At 47.0% G+C, this 16,860-nt stretch overlaps 1 protein-coding gene across 11 annotated transcripts in view; it reads left to right on the forward strand.

Moving 5' to 3' along the window:
- Positions 1-9,500, forward strand: part of PTPRS (protein tyrosine phosphatase receptor type S) — a 164,553-nt gene extending 155,053 nt beyond the window's left edge. For all 11 annotated transcript variants that reach the window (XM_075038011.1, XM_075038012.1, XM_075038010.1 and 8 more), the window contains 8 exons: positions 131-285; positions 2,302-2,587; positions 3,085-3,263; positions 4,189-4,315; positions 4,395-4,520; positions 5,551-5,705; positions 6,423-6,558; positions 7,120-9,500. In XM_075038011.1, the coding sequence (XP_074894112.1) occupies positions 131-285; positions 2,302-2,587; positions 3,085-3,263; positions 4,189-4,315; positions 4,395-4,520; positions 5,551-5,705; positions 6,423-6,558; positions 7,120-7,188 (1,233 nt within the window). In that variant the 3' untranslated portion in view covers positions 7,189-9,500. The remainder of the gene's footprint in view (positions 1-130; positions 286-2,301; positions 2,588-3,084; positions 3,264-4,188; positions 4,316-4,394; positions 4,521-5,550; positions 5,706-6,422; positions 6,559-7,119) is intronic.
- Positions 9,501-16,860: the final 7,360 nt, after the last annotated feature.

Below are 16,860 nucleotides of genomic sequence, written 5' to 3' on the forward strand. Positions count from 1 at the left end.
TAAGTTTTTTTTCCCACTCCTGTTTTTCCCCCGGAGATGGGCTACGGCACACTCTCCGTACACAGCACTGGCAGGGTATGGCGGTGTGCTGGTACCTTACATTACTCTTGGTGCTCTTTTGTCTTTGCAGAATGGCTCCAGTGAGAAGCGAGAGGTCCGCCAGTTCCAGTTCACAGCGTGGCCTGACCACGGTGTACCCGAGTACCCCACGCCATTCCTGGCTTTTCTGAGACGGGTGAAAACCTGCAACCCCCCTGATGCTGGTCCGATTGTGGTGCACTGCAGGTACTGGTCTGCTTCACCTAACTCTTGCATGGGGCCATCTGTAAGGGAGGCAGAAGTTCAGAAGGATGATTTGCACCGAGGAGACATGTGCAGTCTCCTAGCGAGTACCTAGCAGGGGAAAGCTGTCCTGTGAAGTGGATTCCCAGACAGCATCTGAGGAGGATACTTGGGGTTTTCATTAAGCGCAGAATTTCCTGAGGCGAGTGGTTTAGTTTGCACCAAATCACTCAGATCTTGTTAGCGACGGGAAGTGCCCCGTGCTGTACTGGTGTCTGGTTCTGTGTGTAGAGGTTGTTTCTTGTCACAGTAGGAAAGGAGGAAGATCGAGTGCGACCTAGGAAGCTGCTTGGTGTTGCTGCATCGGGTGTTTGGGAGGCAGAGCTGCCTCAGCTGTCAAAGGGAGAGCTGACAGTGATTGAAAGGGGAGGTTTTTTTGAGTGCTGCAGCCATTCTGATAATGACAAACTGAAGGCCCCTATAGGCAGGTAGTGTTCCCTAATTCAATTTACAACCCAAGGAGGAACGCTCACAGCCTCAACTTAGATAAATCCCTGTGTTCCTCAGGAGGGAGTGGAGGAGCCTGCAGGTTACTCAGCACTGAGGAAAGACATCTGAATTTTACAGGCTGCTGGGGGAAGCTGCTCCTGCCTCTCGTAGAGGATGCCATTTAAACAGTCTTTGTAAGCGGGCAACTTATCGCTAACCTTGCAGATGGCAATTGTTGTGCACCTCTCAGAAAATGAATAAAGAGAGCTGTCAGCTCACAATGTGCAGGAACTGGCTCCCAGATCAGCTGCTCAATTCTTGCCAAAGCTCCAGTCACCTGCTTGGTTCAGGTGTTAGGCAGTCTAATTAACAGAGATCAAGGGGGCTTTATGAAAAAAGGAGCTGCACTGGAATAGTAAAAGGAAACCTTTATTAGCAGTGGCAAATGCATAGACCCACAGAGCCCTGCTGATTCACAAATGCCATTACACACAAGTTTGATGTTACCTCGACGCACAAAAACATTTAGGAAAAGAGGTGACGCATGTTACTCATTACAACATCAGTAGTTTCTCAGCTGCTGAAAGATCTGAGCGATTAAACATGCTTTTTAAGCCCTTAGATCGTGCTAGCCTTTTGTTCAAGCCTAGACCCCCCTACCTACAATTGTCATAATTGCGTGTCTGCCAGGAGAGCTCCCTTCCTGGGAATGTCACAGATGAAGAGGCAGGAGAAATGGGGCAGATCGGTATGGAGGGGCAATAGGCATGTCACCAGAGGCAAGTTTTCATCTTCCATCCTGTCCTCAGGCAACATAAGACCAAACTTGTGTTTGGGAAGTTTTTGTTAAATTGAGCTGAACAAAGCAAACCTCTGCACGTTGCAAACTCTTTGGGGCTAAGCCTGAGTACTTCCCTGTACGGACCGGCACAAAAGATGAGAGGACCTTTCCCTCTGCTGGCTCTGATCCGGCAGCCTCTCCCTGCTGTTGCGGCAGCACTGGCCCAGGTGGGGTTCAGATAAACAGGTTTTTTTTAGGTTCCAGTGCAGGCTTTACTGGGCCCAGTGCAGCACTGTGCTTGTGCACTAGAGTGACTCGGAGCAGCCGTGACTTTGGTGTCACCGCTGTCCTCCACTACATGCTGTACAACTGTCCAAACCCTCCAATGCAGTATTTTTAAACTATGTCAAGAGCAACACACTGAGGTGAGTGGGCAGTAGCAATCACCAGCACCAGTTCCATTAGGCAAGTTCCTTTAATACAATAAAACTCATGGAACGGCTGGACCCACACATTTGGCTGGTTTGCCAGGGTTTCCTTTGCCTCAGTCCAAAAGCTGTGTTCACAAGGCCATGGTTCCTTCCCTGAGTGCATTTGTTGTTCTCTCTCTGCCTTGTGCGTCTGTTTCTACCTTGTGTTCACTGCTGTTTGTGGCAGTGGAAAGATCCTCACTCGTGGGTGGCCTTCTGGAATGTCTTTCTTCAGTGGCAGAATAGTCCATCGCTTCATTTTTTCCCTTTTCTTTCCAGTGCGGGCGTTGGACGGACCGGCTGCTTCATTGTGATCGATGCCATGCTAGAGAGGATAAAACATGAGAAGACAGTGGACATTTATGGGCACGTCACCCTCATGAGGTCACAGCGCAACTACATGGTACAGACAGAAGACCAGTACAGCTTTATACACGATGCCTTGCTTGAGGCTGTTGCTTGCGGCAACACAGAGGTCCCAGCTAGGAACCTCTACACCTACATCCAGAAACTGGCACAGATTGAAGTCGGAGAGCACGTGACAGGCATGGAGCTGGAGTTCAAGGTAAAGCTAGATGCTTGAATGGGGACAGTAGTCACTGGGGAAGGCTCTGTATTCCTCACAGGAGCTCTGTTCTGCTGGCACTCATGCATAGCAGACAGGGAGCCTTTATAAGGCTGATGGGAACTTTTTGGTTCCATGTTAGAGAAGTAATTACTTTTCTGACTTAGGCTGCTGCCGTTCCCAGGGGAGACCTACCTTCACTGCAGGAGGCTTGTCTGGTCATTTCAAATAGAGATTGAATTTGCTCCCTCCTTAGATTGGGTTTTTAAACACTTCCCCTCCCCCCCCAAAAAAAGTTTTGCTTAGGGAAGGGTCTCAGATTCTGTCCCCACCCCAAATGGAAAAAAAAAAAAAAAAAGAGGGCTCACCAGCCAGAACAATGTGGTGGAACAGTGGCACATGGAGGGCATGTTAAGTGGGCTGGCATAGGGCTCAAACAAAAAAACAAACAACAAAAAAAGCTGAACAAATGGTTGTGACTCTGCTTTTGCCTTCAGCGACTCGCCAACTCCAAAGCCCACACCTCCAGGTTCATCAGCGCCAACCTCCCATGCAACAAATTCAAGAATCGCCTTGTCAACATCATGCCATACGAGACCACACGGGTCTGCCTTCAGCCCATCAGAGGAGTGGAAGGGTCAGACTACATCAATGCCAGCTTTATTGATGGCTACAGGTAAACGGCACCTTGCTGTCCTGCCGCAGTCAGGGAGTTTTCTGTGTATGAGCCTAAGGATGCAGAAGTACTAAGGGCTGGACTAAGCCTTAACATGAGTAGTCTTGTTCTGTCCCAACACCTAGGTATACCCACATGCAGTGGTGCAGTGCTAGAGGTAAATTCCCTCTTACTGACGGCCAGCAACCCACATAGACTCAAATATGGCCCTTCTGATAAGCTTTATTCTCTGTGGTCTTAAAATTACTTATTCCCTAAAGCAAACCAAACCCTTTGCCAGCTGCAGGTCCTAAACATAGGGTGTCAGTGAGGGGTGGATTTTGCTGTTGGGAGGTTTCTAAAAACAGATTAGCCTTTTTATTACTTTTGTGATTTGGGGATGTTGCAATTCTGACAGCTTCCCACAGGCAATACATGCCATGTGCTCCAGCCCTAGGAGTTGCAGCCCTCCACTGGTGTGCTCTGAGCCCACCAGCTAAATCTGAGCCCTGACTGAGGGAACAAAGCAACCCCATGTGCACATTTCCTCACCTCCAGATGTGTGCAGCAGTCCTGGCACTGGGGTTAGGGCATCTCCATGCCTGGCAGTTGAATTCTTGGTGCTACTCAGGCCCAGAAAAGATGGATTCTAGTTCCAGGAATCCAGCATGTTACACCTTTCCATATAGGGCATCATGCTAGAGTAATCTAGATTTACCCCTTGGAAACAGTATTTACAGAAAGCTTCACCAGTGGCTTTTTTTTTTTTTTTGGTCATTAGCACCAAAGCCACCTTCTGCCCCTTTAGACCTTGTACTGTTCTAGTTCTTCCACAGCATTTCCATTTGTTCTATGCTCTAGCCTTTGTGTGCATTTCCCAAAGCTTCTGCCTAAGGAATTCTCCACCCCACCTTGACCCACCCCTTGCGTTTGGGTTCTCTTTCAGACAACAGAAGGCGTACATTGCTACTCAAGGGCCACTGGCAGAGACCACTGAAGATTTCTGGCGGATGCTATGGGAGAACAACTCCACCATTGTTGTGATGTTGACTAAGCTTCGCGAGATGGGTCGGGTAAGTCTGTGCTAAAGAGAAGCATGAGGAGAAGCCTGCAGCACAAGGGCTAATAGAGACCTTTCTTTCCCCTTGGCAGGAAAAGTGCCATCAGTACTGGCCAGCAGAGCGCTCTGCCCGGTACCAGTATTTTGTAGTAGATCCCATGGCTGAATACAACATGCCTCAATACATCCTGCGAGAATTCAAGGTCACTGATGCCAGGGTAAGTGCTGCACAATGTGCAGTGTGTGCTTGCCAGGGTTATAGCTGGGTGGCTTACCAAAAACAAGGGAGTTTGGTGTGTTTTGGCTCCCTAAGAAAGACTGAGGTGTAAACACTTTCTCTGTGAAAGTCTGGGATTAGCATCATTGGAGGAGAGCTTACTTGTGATGAGGAACAGAACACACAAACACAGATTGTACTTGAATATATCTTACAAATTGAAAGTAGTTTTCTAACCTCTAATCGCAGTAGTGAGTTCCTTTGTTAGAGATGTACCCAGCTCTTAGTTTTACTTGCAGCTTATTTGAGATGAAAGGAGAAAATAGTATCTCCCCACAGCTAATAAAAACACAGACTTGCAAAGGATACTCTGCACCCTACAGAAAATGTACACTTCTCCTCTGGCTTTAAGAGGAGCCACTGTTACTCATAGTCAAAGGGGCACATTCACTCAAATAATCCTAGATTCAGTGTCAGATTTCTCATCTGAAGGAACATTTCAGTACCTTCTGAAATTTGTTTAGCAAATGTAACCCTCATTCTCAAAGTAGTCTCTCCGGCTTTTGAGGTTGCCGGTATTATAGAACCTGATAATTCTATTTGCAAGGTTGAGAAGGAGGATTGCCTCATCAGTCCTGGTAGAACAAGATTTATCTTCCTGTCAGCTGTAATTCTGACACTACAGCAACTCTTTTTCAAGATTGATAGAGAGGCCATAACCTCACCTTCAATGTTCCTTTGCTGAAGACTCCATCTGTGCAGTCTTTGCAGTGGTCAGGGCTTTCAGCACACCTGCCAGGAGTATAGATGGGTACTGACAAGCTGACTCCAGAAATGTCAACTGCAACATGAGCAGCTTCATCATTATATATATAAATTATACCTATTTTCACTTGATTATAACAAAGTTGGTTCAACTTTTTGTGCTCCTTAATGAACTAGCAACAAAATAAGGGGGGGAGGGTTGCCTTTTGTATTCAGTACCACAAATACAGGCTGTTTTCAGTATTACTATTTATATTCTCCCCCAGGATGGTCAGTCACGAACTGTTCGTCAGTTCCAGTTCACTGACTGGCCAGAACAAGGTGTGCCAAAATCAGGAGAAGGGTTTATCGATTTCATTGGACAGGTACATAAGACCAAGGAACAGTTTGGCCAGGATGGCCCCATCTCTGTCCACTGCAGGTAGGCACGTGCAAATGGAAACACCTAATTCAGCTGAGGATGCAAAAGAGCAGAAGGAATTAAAATCCTACAGCTATCTCCCTCCTTTCCCACCCTTTCTTTGCAGGCAGATTTCTTGGGGGTGTCTGGAGGGGGGGGCAGGGGGTGCTAAACACTGTTGCTTCTGCCAACCACACTTACCTCCCTTCAGCCCTGGGTGCTGCCCACAAGGCCCCTGACCCTTTGTATCTAGGGGAGAGGTATGAAATGCTGCTACTCTGAAGGAGATGGGAACCACAGTGTTAATATTTGACCTGCAGAATTAGAAGTCTTTTTTACCAGCCTTAGCCCAGTTCTGCACCTCAAACACTGCTGGTTTGTGTTTGCTGGTAGTATGAATTGTACCTCCCTAGCCCTGGGCAGGAGAGGATAATGCATTCTTAAAATGATTTAATTTTAAAAGCACCTAATGTCACATATTAGTAATAATTTTCACACTGAATGCTGTTTACCAGTACCCAAAGCTTTTTTTTTATTCATTTCACTTTCTCAGATATTTGTTTGGGTCACACACTCCGGCAGTTTTACTGTTTCCTACCTCCTGCAGGACTGACAGAGGTTCTCCAGTTGTAACGTGTTCATAACACATAGCTCTACCATACCTTAACCTGAAGCATTTAGAGAAGCATTTGAACATTGTAACATACAGTTTCCTTTTTTTTTCTCCCATTCCTGCAGTGCTGGCGTGGGCAGGACTGGAGTGTTTATCACATTGAGTATCGTCCTGGAAAGAATGCGTTATGAGGGTGTTGTAGATATTTTCCAGACAGTAAAGATGCTGCGAACACAACGACCTGCTATGGTGCAAACAGAGGTAAGGTGGAATGGGGAACCCATCTTCTGTCACAGTTTAGAGGGCTGAGTAGGAAAGCACCACAGCTACAACCAATCCCTCAGCTGCCCTGGCTGAGTGCAGCATGCTTTTTGCCTTTCTAACCACTAGCAAAACCTTACCTGAAGATTACTCAGCAAGCCCAGGCTTCACTGCTGATTTTACTTAAGTCAGTCAGTCATTTAAAAAAAAAAAAAAACCAACAAAAAAAACCATTATTATAAAGTCTCTTAAAGATTTCATCCTGGTCTCCTAGCCTTGATTCTTATCTCATCGTTGTCTGAGGTAAGGGGGACTCACCTGCCTCTAAACACAGCCCACGCTGGCGGCAGAACCAGAAGAGTTAGTGGTGGGATGACTGGTATCAATGAGATGCACAAACAATAAAGGGAAGGGATTTCCTTTCTTAGTAGTTTGCAGCTCTTTGAGAATAAAAGAGTCTGCGCATGGTTCCTGCCCAAGTATGTGCTAGCTGGAAAGCAGGGCAGGGATCCTGAAGAGCTATTTCAAACCTCTGAAGCTGGTTCTCTTTACTGTTCGCAGGATGAATACCAGTTCTGTTACCAGGCAGCTCTGGAGTATCTGGGAAGTTTTGATCACTATGCAACATAAAAAGCCATCCGTTGTGCAGACTCTACCAACCACTTAAGTCCTGGAAGGCCTCTTTTGACCCAGGAGGAGTGCTTGAACTTACAAAACTGAATCAGAAGAAGTACCTTTTCATCTGGACAATGCATTGGGGAGCAGGGGGAAGGATTGAAAGGAACACCCCTTCAGGAACTCCGTGTTGTAACCTGGACCGTGAAGAGGCAGCTCAGGAGACTGCTGAAGGACTGCTTTAAGTGGTGAACTGCTCTTGTTACCTCAAGTGGTGTTCGCTGTGGAGGACGTATGGACATCATGAAACAGATCCAAAAGCTAAAACACACCTTGCGAAATGTTACTGCTGGAGAAGGGAAGGAAACCGACTTTGGTTACATCATTAGAGTTCAGTTTATTTACTAATATAGTTGGCAGTCTTTAAAGGAAGTCACTTGCAGAATTGAAGGTGTTCTGTAAAAGATAAGAAAAGGAACTAAATCTCAACACTTAGGCAAACTTAGGGTCAGGAGTTCTTCTAGCTGGAGTCTTAATAACCTCAGTATCAACATTGGGATGATTCTGGGCTTACAGGCACCTTGCAAACAGCATTCACTGAATGCCCCTGCCACGCGAGAGGTTTTATAGCTCACATTTTGAATACTTGGAACATTCCTCATTTCTTCTAATTCCAAAATTTTATTTTTTAGGATATTTAAAATTATAGAGAAAGAGAGAGAGATACAAAACCCAGACCTGGCTGTGCGGTGTGGCCCCCTCCCCTCGCACACCGGTGGGACAGGCAGAGGTGGCAGCTCCCGTTTGCTGACTGCTGGTTCTGTTCCCCCTTTTCAGCACATCCAGCTAACACAAAGGCATTAATTTGAGCAGTGGTGGGACACCCTCTAAAAAAAAAAAAAAAAAAAAAAGCAGTCCCTTTCCCATTCTCTTTGCACATTCACACAACCCCACTTCTGCTGCAAGCAGCTGTGCCGCCCCACCAATTCCTGCCACAGAAGGCCAGGAGCATCTCTCTGAAAGGAGCCCAAGAAGCACCCTTAAGAAATTTATTTCCAATAGCCAACTGCTTCTTGCTGCCAACCCCTCACCTCTGAACACAGCAGCTCTCCGGGAGCGATGCAGAGAGACTCTCAGGACTGCCCCGGTACCACGTTCCACCAAGCTCGTTGGCACAGCTATGAACATGCCCTAGCTGTATAAATAACGGGGAAAGATCAAGTAAGATGCATTCAATGGCATATACTGTGAGTGGCTTTCTTTAAAGTATCGATGTAACTGTAACAAGTGACATTACCTTTTTTTTAAATAGTGTATTTTTTCCTTTTTTTTAAAAAAAAAGACAAAGAATATCAGTCAATGAATTTAAAAGAAAAATTTGCTTATTTGTTCATATTATGTTCAAAGACAGTCTATTTTTTCACTGTAGAAATGTTACGTGTAATGGCTGTGATATATAAAAATGCAGTGCAAATTGCTACTTCTACATATTGCTTTTCTACCATTTAAAAGGTTTAACTTGCTCATGTAAGAACAAAATGTCCTTTCTGGATTATTTTTTTTTGGGTTCTTTTGTTTTAAATCGCAGACATATCACATGTCTCTGGAAGGGTGTGAGATTAGCAGGCAGGCCTAGACACGGTGGCAGTGCCAACCCACTCCCCTTCAGCTGTGGCCATGTTGCCCAGTCTTAACAGGGCCAGGGGTGAACTGGGAGATGAAACAATACCAGTGTCTTACGATGACTGAAGACAGAAAGACAGCGGATTTTGGAGCCATGACACACATCAGCGCGCACACAGGTATTCTAACATCAAAGGTGTATTGTAGGTAACGGCCCAAGTCTGTCCGTGTGCTGGGTTGTAGATATAACGCTCTTGCAAGTGTACGTGACAAGGAGTTTTCTTGCAGAAGTGCACAGAGGACAGCATGTCTTGGAAAAGACGCACTGCCCTGAACACTGCTTGCCTGTGACTTTTCCTTTTTTTATTTTTCTAGAAGGGGTAATCATGGCCATCAAGTGCTACCCAGAAGACCCCACAACAATCTATTTCCTGTCTTTAACTGAAAAAAAAAAAAAAACCAACAAAGAAACAAAAGGCTTCTTCGAGATTTTACTTATTTGTGTGAAAGTTGCCCAAATTTCTAAGTATGTTGCAGCAAAATCTTACTGGACAAGTTGGGGGGAGGGGGGAGGTTTTTTTCTTTGTATGAGAGCAAAGTGCTGTTGCTTTCACACTGTTATTTCAAACTGAAACAGTAAGTGGTTTTCATACCACTGTGTATGTAGATATATTGACTTTGTATTAAAGGAAGATTGTCTGAAAGGCCTGACTGCAAACCTGTTTGTTGGTAGGAGCGGGCAACGAACGAAGCAGTTGCTCTGTGTAACACAGCGACTGCAAAAACCTTTTTCGCTGGTGCCCAGGGCCAGGTAGCAGGTTGCTCTCCCTCTGCTGTGCTTATGCTCCTTCTAAAAATAGGCCACCTTTACAAGCCAAACATGTGGTTGCAAAGAAACAAGCTCATTTGGAGAGCTTTTGGCCAAATAGCTGCAGCTGACACAGGCATAAACTTGCTGCCGCTAGTTCAGCTAGAGCAGTGTGGACTTTGGCATGAGCGTAGCCAGGACCATGGCCACGGGTGTGTGGGTTATGCCTACCTTGAGGTTTAAAACCTTTGGTGACCTCCATTTCTGCTGACTTCTCTGTGTTTCCCTTATGTGGGGCAGTAGCTTTGAAAGGAGCAGATCTCATCCCCTTCCCTGCTCAGTCTGGAGTCCAGGTGCCGTCCTGGCTCTGGATGACAGCTCCAAGCCTGCAGGCAAGCAGTAAAAAAAAAACCAACAAACTCAGTGAAGAAACAGACTTACTCAAAGCAGAAGGCAGCTAAAGCCAAAAGTCCCATTTGAAGCTCATGGCCACGGCAGATGGAGGTCTGCCTTGTTACGCTGCCGGAGGTTTCCACGTCTGCGTTGAGGGGAATAGTCCGGGAAGAGAGAGCAGCTCAGCTCCTCCGCTGCCTGGAAAAGCCCATGCCTCGCGCTGCCATAACCTACGGCGCAATGGGGTGGCAATGCTGAAAGCAGAAAACTTAGCTGCCTTCTCAATGCCAACATGAGCTGCTTAAAAATCTTTGTCCACCTGAACCAGACCCTAATAAGCCAAACCATAGTCTTTCTTCAGCAGGTCTGTGCTAACAGTGGCTCCTAGTCACAGGTAGGCTCAATCCAGGCTGAGGTTCCCACTCCATCCACATTAAGACAAACAAGAGCTGAGCAGGGAAAGGCTGATGAGGACACAGGTTTTTGGAAGCAGCAGCAGGAGGATGATGGGAATATTCTGTATCGGGTATTTTTTCCCTCCCACTTACAGATGGGCTGTGCCACCACCAGCTTTTTGGCTTAAGCTTAAAGGGGGGGGAATAAAAAATGAGCAAGTTAGCATAGAACTGTGATCAAACATCAGGTGAGCTGCGAACCTAGGGAATTACATCACCTTCAAAATGTTGCTACTCCACATGATAGATGGAGCAGGTAGGGAGCCAAACAAACATCAAACAGCAACAACCCTGATGGCACAGGAAAAAAGGAGAAGGAAAAAAAAAAATCTCCTGGTTTATAATTATGTATGTGAGTACCTCCAGGCAGTTACATGAATAGTAATGACTTTTGACTTTTCATAATCTCCTGGATTCATAATTTGTAGTACTGAACTCTACAGATCAGCAGAACAACACAGGACAGGCACCTTTCATCAACCTTGCATCAATCAATGTGTTGATTTTGATGATCCCTTTATTTTATCATTGAGGATTAGAAAGGAAAAACTGATTTTTTTTCTAAGCTCTGTTCATCAGCCTCCTCCCTACCTCCACCCTGTGCCTACCTGGTCTCCTGCATTCTCAGCAATGCTATTCCTGTCTCTCTGTGATGCTAATCACTCTCATTGCCGCTCTCCAGTCTCTTATTTTTGTTCTACTCTTTTTTGAGCTGGTGTGACGATCCCCCACGTTGAGATGCAAAACCCTTACAGAACAGAAATAAATTCCACATGGACTACAGGAAGGTGAGTGACAAAGAGAATTGGAACAACAGCTGGGAACTAAGTAAATCTTTCAAAAAAAACCCCCCAACCAATACAGTAGGAAGCCAGTTAGAGAAGCAAACACAAAATGAAGTCTTCGCGGCACGAGAGTAAAGCTTACAAAAGCTGCAAAGACTTACAACGACACTGAGTCCGCCTTCACACTACAGCAGTCGTGATGGTCCTACAACAGCTCCTCATGGAAGGTCAAGAAACACAAGCATCATTGCTAGGAAAACCCCATTACCATCTTTGCCTTCTGATTTCCATTGCATCACTCCGCGCAAAACTTAGAAGATATTTAAGCCAAGTCTGTAGCAGCGGTAACAAACTCGGCTCCTTCCTGCTCCTCATAGCACAAGATCAGGAAGAGCACAAGGGGGGGAAGAGGCAGCAGAGCCCTCCCTCCTTAGCCGATGGACACAGCGGGATGCTCCGGACAATGATTCTGGCACAGAAAAACCCATCGGAGGCATCCTGATTTGGCCATCCAGAGAAACCCCCGCTGACAAGGAAGAGAGCCAAGATGTCCACGGCCAATAAATACCTCTGTGGTTCCCTGCAGCCAGAACAGGTCGGGGACATCTGGTTTAGATGTACCACAGGTAACTAAAACAAGATGCTCGGTGGCCTGGGAGGAAAACACCACATTGCTCAGGGCCAGGCAAGGGCTGACTCAGACCATCAGAGCCAAACTGCGCTTTTGGATACCTAAAGATCACAGCAGAAAAGCCGTAAAGGACCATAAGCAAAGAGCAGATACCACGTACAAGCTCCTAAGGACAAAGAGGGATAACAGAGGACCTGCAGAGACCTGATCTCGGCTCCACAAAAACCTCCTAGCTGGAACACTTGCTACTTTGACTTGGCTCGGTGTAATTCATACTGCAAAGCTTTTCACAGATTCGTTTTATCACAGAAGATAACCAGCAGGTTTTTATGCTCTCCATCTCTGCTTTAGACCAGGACACCCTCAGCCTCAGCAGAGGCACCACAAAGACATTCAAAAAACCTGCACGTAATAGTCCCATTGACGCAGCCTTTCACTGATGCTCATAAACTGCTGAAATTACATTCTAACTCGCGGTTTCTGAATGCGATAGACCGATTTGCTAGTGGTGTGATTAAGCATAAATGATTCCGGGCTCCAGGATGTGCGTGGTACACCTCGCCTGTGCCGCGGCGCCGGTCCTCGCTGCAAAGAGCAAATGAAATCAGAGTTCTTGCTACAAGCTCAGTCTTTCAGGGCTTGCTCTGCCAGACAGCACCAGCCTGAAACCTGGCACACAGCTGACTTTCCTTTTATTTTAATTACACACTAAGTGATGGTCCATTAATGCCCATTTTCAGGAAGGAAATAGGGAAGGCTCTTGTTTCTTATTGATCCAAGGGTCTTATTTTAATCTGTCGCACTCTTTCTTTAACATGAGCTGCGACAGACAGCTTTGACAGCAAGTTTATTAGCGATGCTAGCACATGGTGGAAGGAGTAAATCATTGCAGGTAATATTTTTACAGAAAAGGACTGTCAGCAGGGCTCTGGATCTACACCAATACAACTCCTTACAGAGGATCAGGGTTAAAGCACAGATGGTGGTTTTACAAGGGAATCTCAGCTGCAGAGCCCTCTCTTATTAAAGGTGAGATAAACATCGAGAACAGAGCCTAATCCACCCCTCCAGAACAGGCTACAGCACAGATTTTCATCATGGAGAGAGTGTCCAGGGCATAGTTCAGAGTTTGCTCCGAGGAACAGTATCCCACAGCAGGAGATTCAGCCAGGAGCAGCCCCGGCAGAATTCAGGGCCGACCCCGGCCCTGGCCAAAGCGGGACCCGTCACCAGGGACCCCCAGGGCAAACACCCACTTTGCCTGAGACGGTGCTCCCCCCGCTCCCCGCCAGCCCCTCGCTGTACCCTTGCAGCCAGCACCCAGCCCTGCGCTGCCCTCTCCAGCAGCAGGTGGATCTCAAGGCATTTCTGACACCATTTACATGTAAACCCTGAACCGATTCTTTTCACAGTTGAAGGAACGTCTCCTCAAGCCCTCCTCTCCCTCTACCATAACTATTTATGCTAGATCCAAAGGTCAATCCCGAATTACTCTTTCTCTCCTCAAGCGCAGCTGCTGGAAGGCCACCAAGCCCTGAGCCCCCCTTGCCAGGGCCACCTGCAGACCCCAGACCACGGGTCTGGCACGTGGCAACCCCAACCTGCTCGGTCCAGCCCCAGCCCCAGGCAGCAGAGACCCTGCATGTCTGTCCCTCTGTCTGCCGTGGGACGTGAGGGGCACCCAGACCCCCACGGCCAACCTGGTGCTGCCGCAAGAAGCTGGAGCTCCCCGCGGCAACGGCCCGGTGGGTCAGCTCAGAGTGGCAGAGACAGTGCTCGGCAGAAGAGAGCCCTTCTCGGGGGCTCGGAGGGAGCAGGCTTGTCCCAGTTCTCATCTACACCATGCTGGGCAAAACCAGCTCGCGCATCAGTCTTAATTTGCAGCGGCCTGGATGCCAAATCACTAAGGGATTGATTTGCAAAAGCCCCTACGCCTCTGCAGAAACCTAAACCAAGAGCCCCTTCAGTCCCCTGCAGCAGAACAAAGACTTTAAAGTAGATGTAACTGTAATTTACATTCCAGAGGAAAAGGAAAAGCCTTTCTTGGTTTACAGAATTACCCAAGTGGCAAACCAGTTCCCAGGCCAGGAGAAATTCTTCATGTTGCAATATGCTTTAATTATACCAAGAGAAGCAGTAAGAGAATGAGAAATCAATTCTTTCTCCTAAATAAGATGGTTGCAAATTCCAAGTCAGTAACTGAACAGATGTAGAACTGAAATGGAAAAAGTAAATACCCTCACAGGCACCAAGAAAATTGTCTTACTATCTCAACAAGTTCATCCACTGGGAAAGGGATACAGGGAGACTCTGCTCCCAAATTTCCTAAGAAGGAAACCACAACAAGTTCAGTCACTTTTATTGCAGTGTCACAACAGGCACCTGAACATTCATGCCAGCGCTCCCCCTCTGCGCCCACAGCTGCACAGAAACCCTCTCTTCCCTTTCAGGAGCAAATCCCATGTTGGAGCATGACAGAAGCTGCAGGCCAAGAACCGTCAGAGCTTTCCCTCCTCGCATCCGAGCTTCAGTCACTTCTGCAGGGGCTGAAGGAAAAGCCCACCCCTGGCTACCGCTTTCTTGCCGCCAACTGCTCACCACCCTCCCGCTGTCGGCACCAGCCTCGGCTCGTCCAACACCAACTCTCGGCACAACCGGAGCCATCCCAGATCCACGTGGCAGCTGTTGCTCCTCCTATAAAGCCAAACACCCCACCAGCCTGGAGAGAAGCCTTGTTCACTGGTGAAAACCTTACATCGGCACACTGAAAGCACGACCCCGACACCTTTGACTCCACGGATGGTCCTCGGACCTGGCTTGCCACCCCAAGGGTGCAGAAGTGAGATGCCCTGGGCGTTCCCCTCTTGGGCTGACAGGCATCGATGGCGCTGTGCTGGCTGAATCGGGCTGAGTTCAGTAGGGATGGAGCCACTGCGCATCCCCAAGTCCCCATCACCAAATCCATCTAATCCCAGGGAAGCAGAGACAGTAACATTTGGCTCAGTCTGCACACACTGACCTCTCGGCTAACAGCAGGATTGGGACTCGGCTCTGCCAGCAGCTGAGATCCAAAAGAAAAATCTAAGTTTGAATCCCAAGTGTTGCTTTTGCTTGACCTGTGATTTCTCATTCGAGGTGATACAGGAGGTATTAAACAGCCTCAGAACGGAGACAGCTTCACCTCCTGATCAGCGCGTGAGGCCAGGGAGGAGGGGTAAGGCACAGCCCCTCCGCTTTTACTGTTCTTTGAAACATCTCTAGGGTGGAAGGGGGAGTGTATATTTTAAAGCCACATTTAGGATACAGCAGATAAAGAATAGAGAATTATGAAGAAGTTGAAGAAAATACCGTCCTGGTGACTAAGCAGGGCATAACCATGCAGCCACAAACAAGAAGGTGATTGCTTTAAACCTCACCATGCATACCTCTGTGTCTGCTTCTTGCACTTGCATTAACTATTTACAATAAAATCAAATTACTAGATTGTTTCAAACCAAGATGGCTGAAGCCTGAACAGCAGCGCTATATTTCTATTTATTAACAGTGCGCTCTCTCCAGCCATTTAACATATTCATCCCAGTCCATCTTTAATCTGCCTATTTTTCTATTGTCTACTTATCTATCCATCCATCTATACGCTAGAGCGATAACTCTAGATCCCTTCGCAATTTGTACAGAGATCAACCCCTGATGTTGCTATCTCATCATGCCTTTATCTCTCAGAAGACCGACACGCACAATTCCCTTCCAGTCATTAAAGAGAAAGATGCCTGATTAAGAGAGTGTGGGGCTCCATCCATCTGTGTATGTATACGGCGATGCATACATACAAGCACACACATACATGCAGATGGCCATCCTAGATTAATAGGTTACACAAGGGTTTTATCCCAGGCTTACTGAGGATAATAAACCCCTCTAAAAAAAATATTGTGTCCAAATGATTAAAAAAAAAAAATCTCTTTTCTTTAAATACCTAACATTCTGCCTGAGCTGCATGTAAGGTGTTGTTCAGGAAATTGCTAAACATTACTATTTCAGGTTCCACTTCTACTGGACCTTCCTCCCATCTCTTTCTGGCTGTGAGAGCCAAACAATTCCCAGCAAAATAACCAACAGTCCCACGGCACGGATGCGGACGGCACACTGGTATTTCTGTGAACAACAAACAACCCAGACTCATTCTATAGATATAGATAGATAGATATTTTTATATATTAAATATATATTTCTTTTTAGGGCAATAAATGCCCCGCTTAAGGCTCAGGAGGTGTTTACCTACGTGCTAAGCCTCAGGAGAAGGAAGGTGGGGGGGTTCTGGTGCCTTCCCCTGGTCTGCAGAGGTGCCCGGAGGAGGCAGCTGCAAGGGGATCAACGCTGACAGCTCCCAGCTGCACAGCCTGGGGACCGCAGAGCCCCCAGGCTCCACTTGAGGTCCTGCATTTCCAGGATTCACCATTAAAATAAGTAGATGTCCAGCTTTTAAAGGCAGGGGTGGGTAAAGGGGGGTTGTGAGACCTTTACTGCGCAGTTTATTTAACCCCTCTCACATGCTTTGGGTCCCTCATGGCAACACCAGGACTAGACCAGAGAAACTTCCTTCACTTTCCTTGGCCAAACCCAGACAACAACAAGGGACGGACAAAAGCAATCCTGTGGAAAAGTGCATCTGTGGTTCCTATTTTTAATTCAGTCCCTTACAGCAGCCTAATTCATTTCTGCCAGACACCGAAGGGGCTTCTCTTAATAAAACTTGACCATGGCTTTCTAACACAACTCATCACGGCACAATCTTATCAAGACACTTCAACAAGGCCAGACTTTTTTGAAGGCATCTCCACTACGTTCCAAACCCCACCAACCTGTTATTTCAAACAGGACAGGACTGGCACCTCCAGCATCACTGTCAACATCTAGAGAAGCAGAAATACAAGCAAAGCTCTTGAGTGCTTGCCAGTGACCTGCAGCCACGAGTCTTCCAAAAGGACACAG

The sequence above is a fragment of the Buteo buteo genome, chromosome 10 (assembly GCF_964188355.1).
Source record: "Buteo buteo chromosome 10, bButBut1.hap1.1, whole genome shotgun sequence".
Lineage (NCBI taxonomy): Eukaryota > Metazoa > Chordata > Aves > Accipitriformes > Accipitridae > Buteo > Buteo buteo.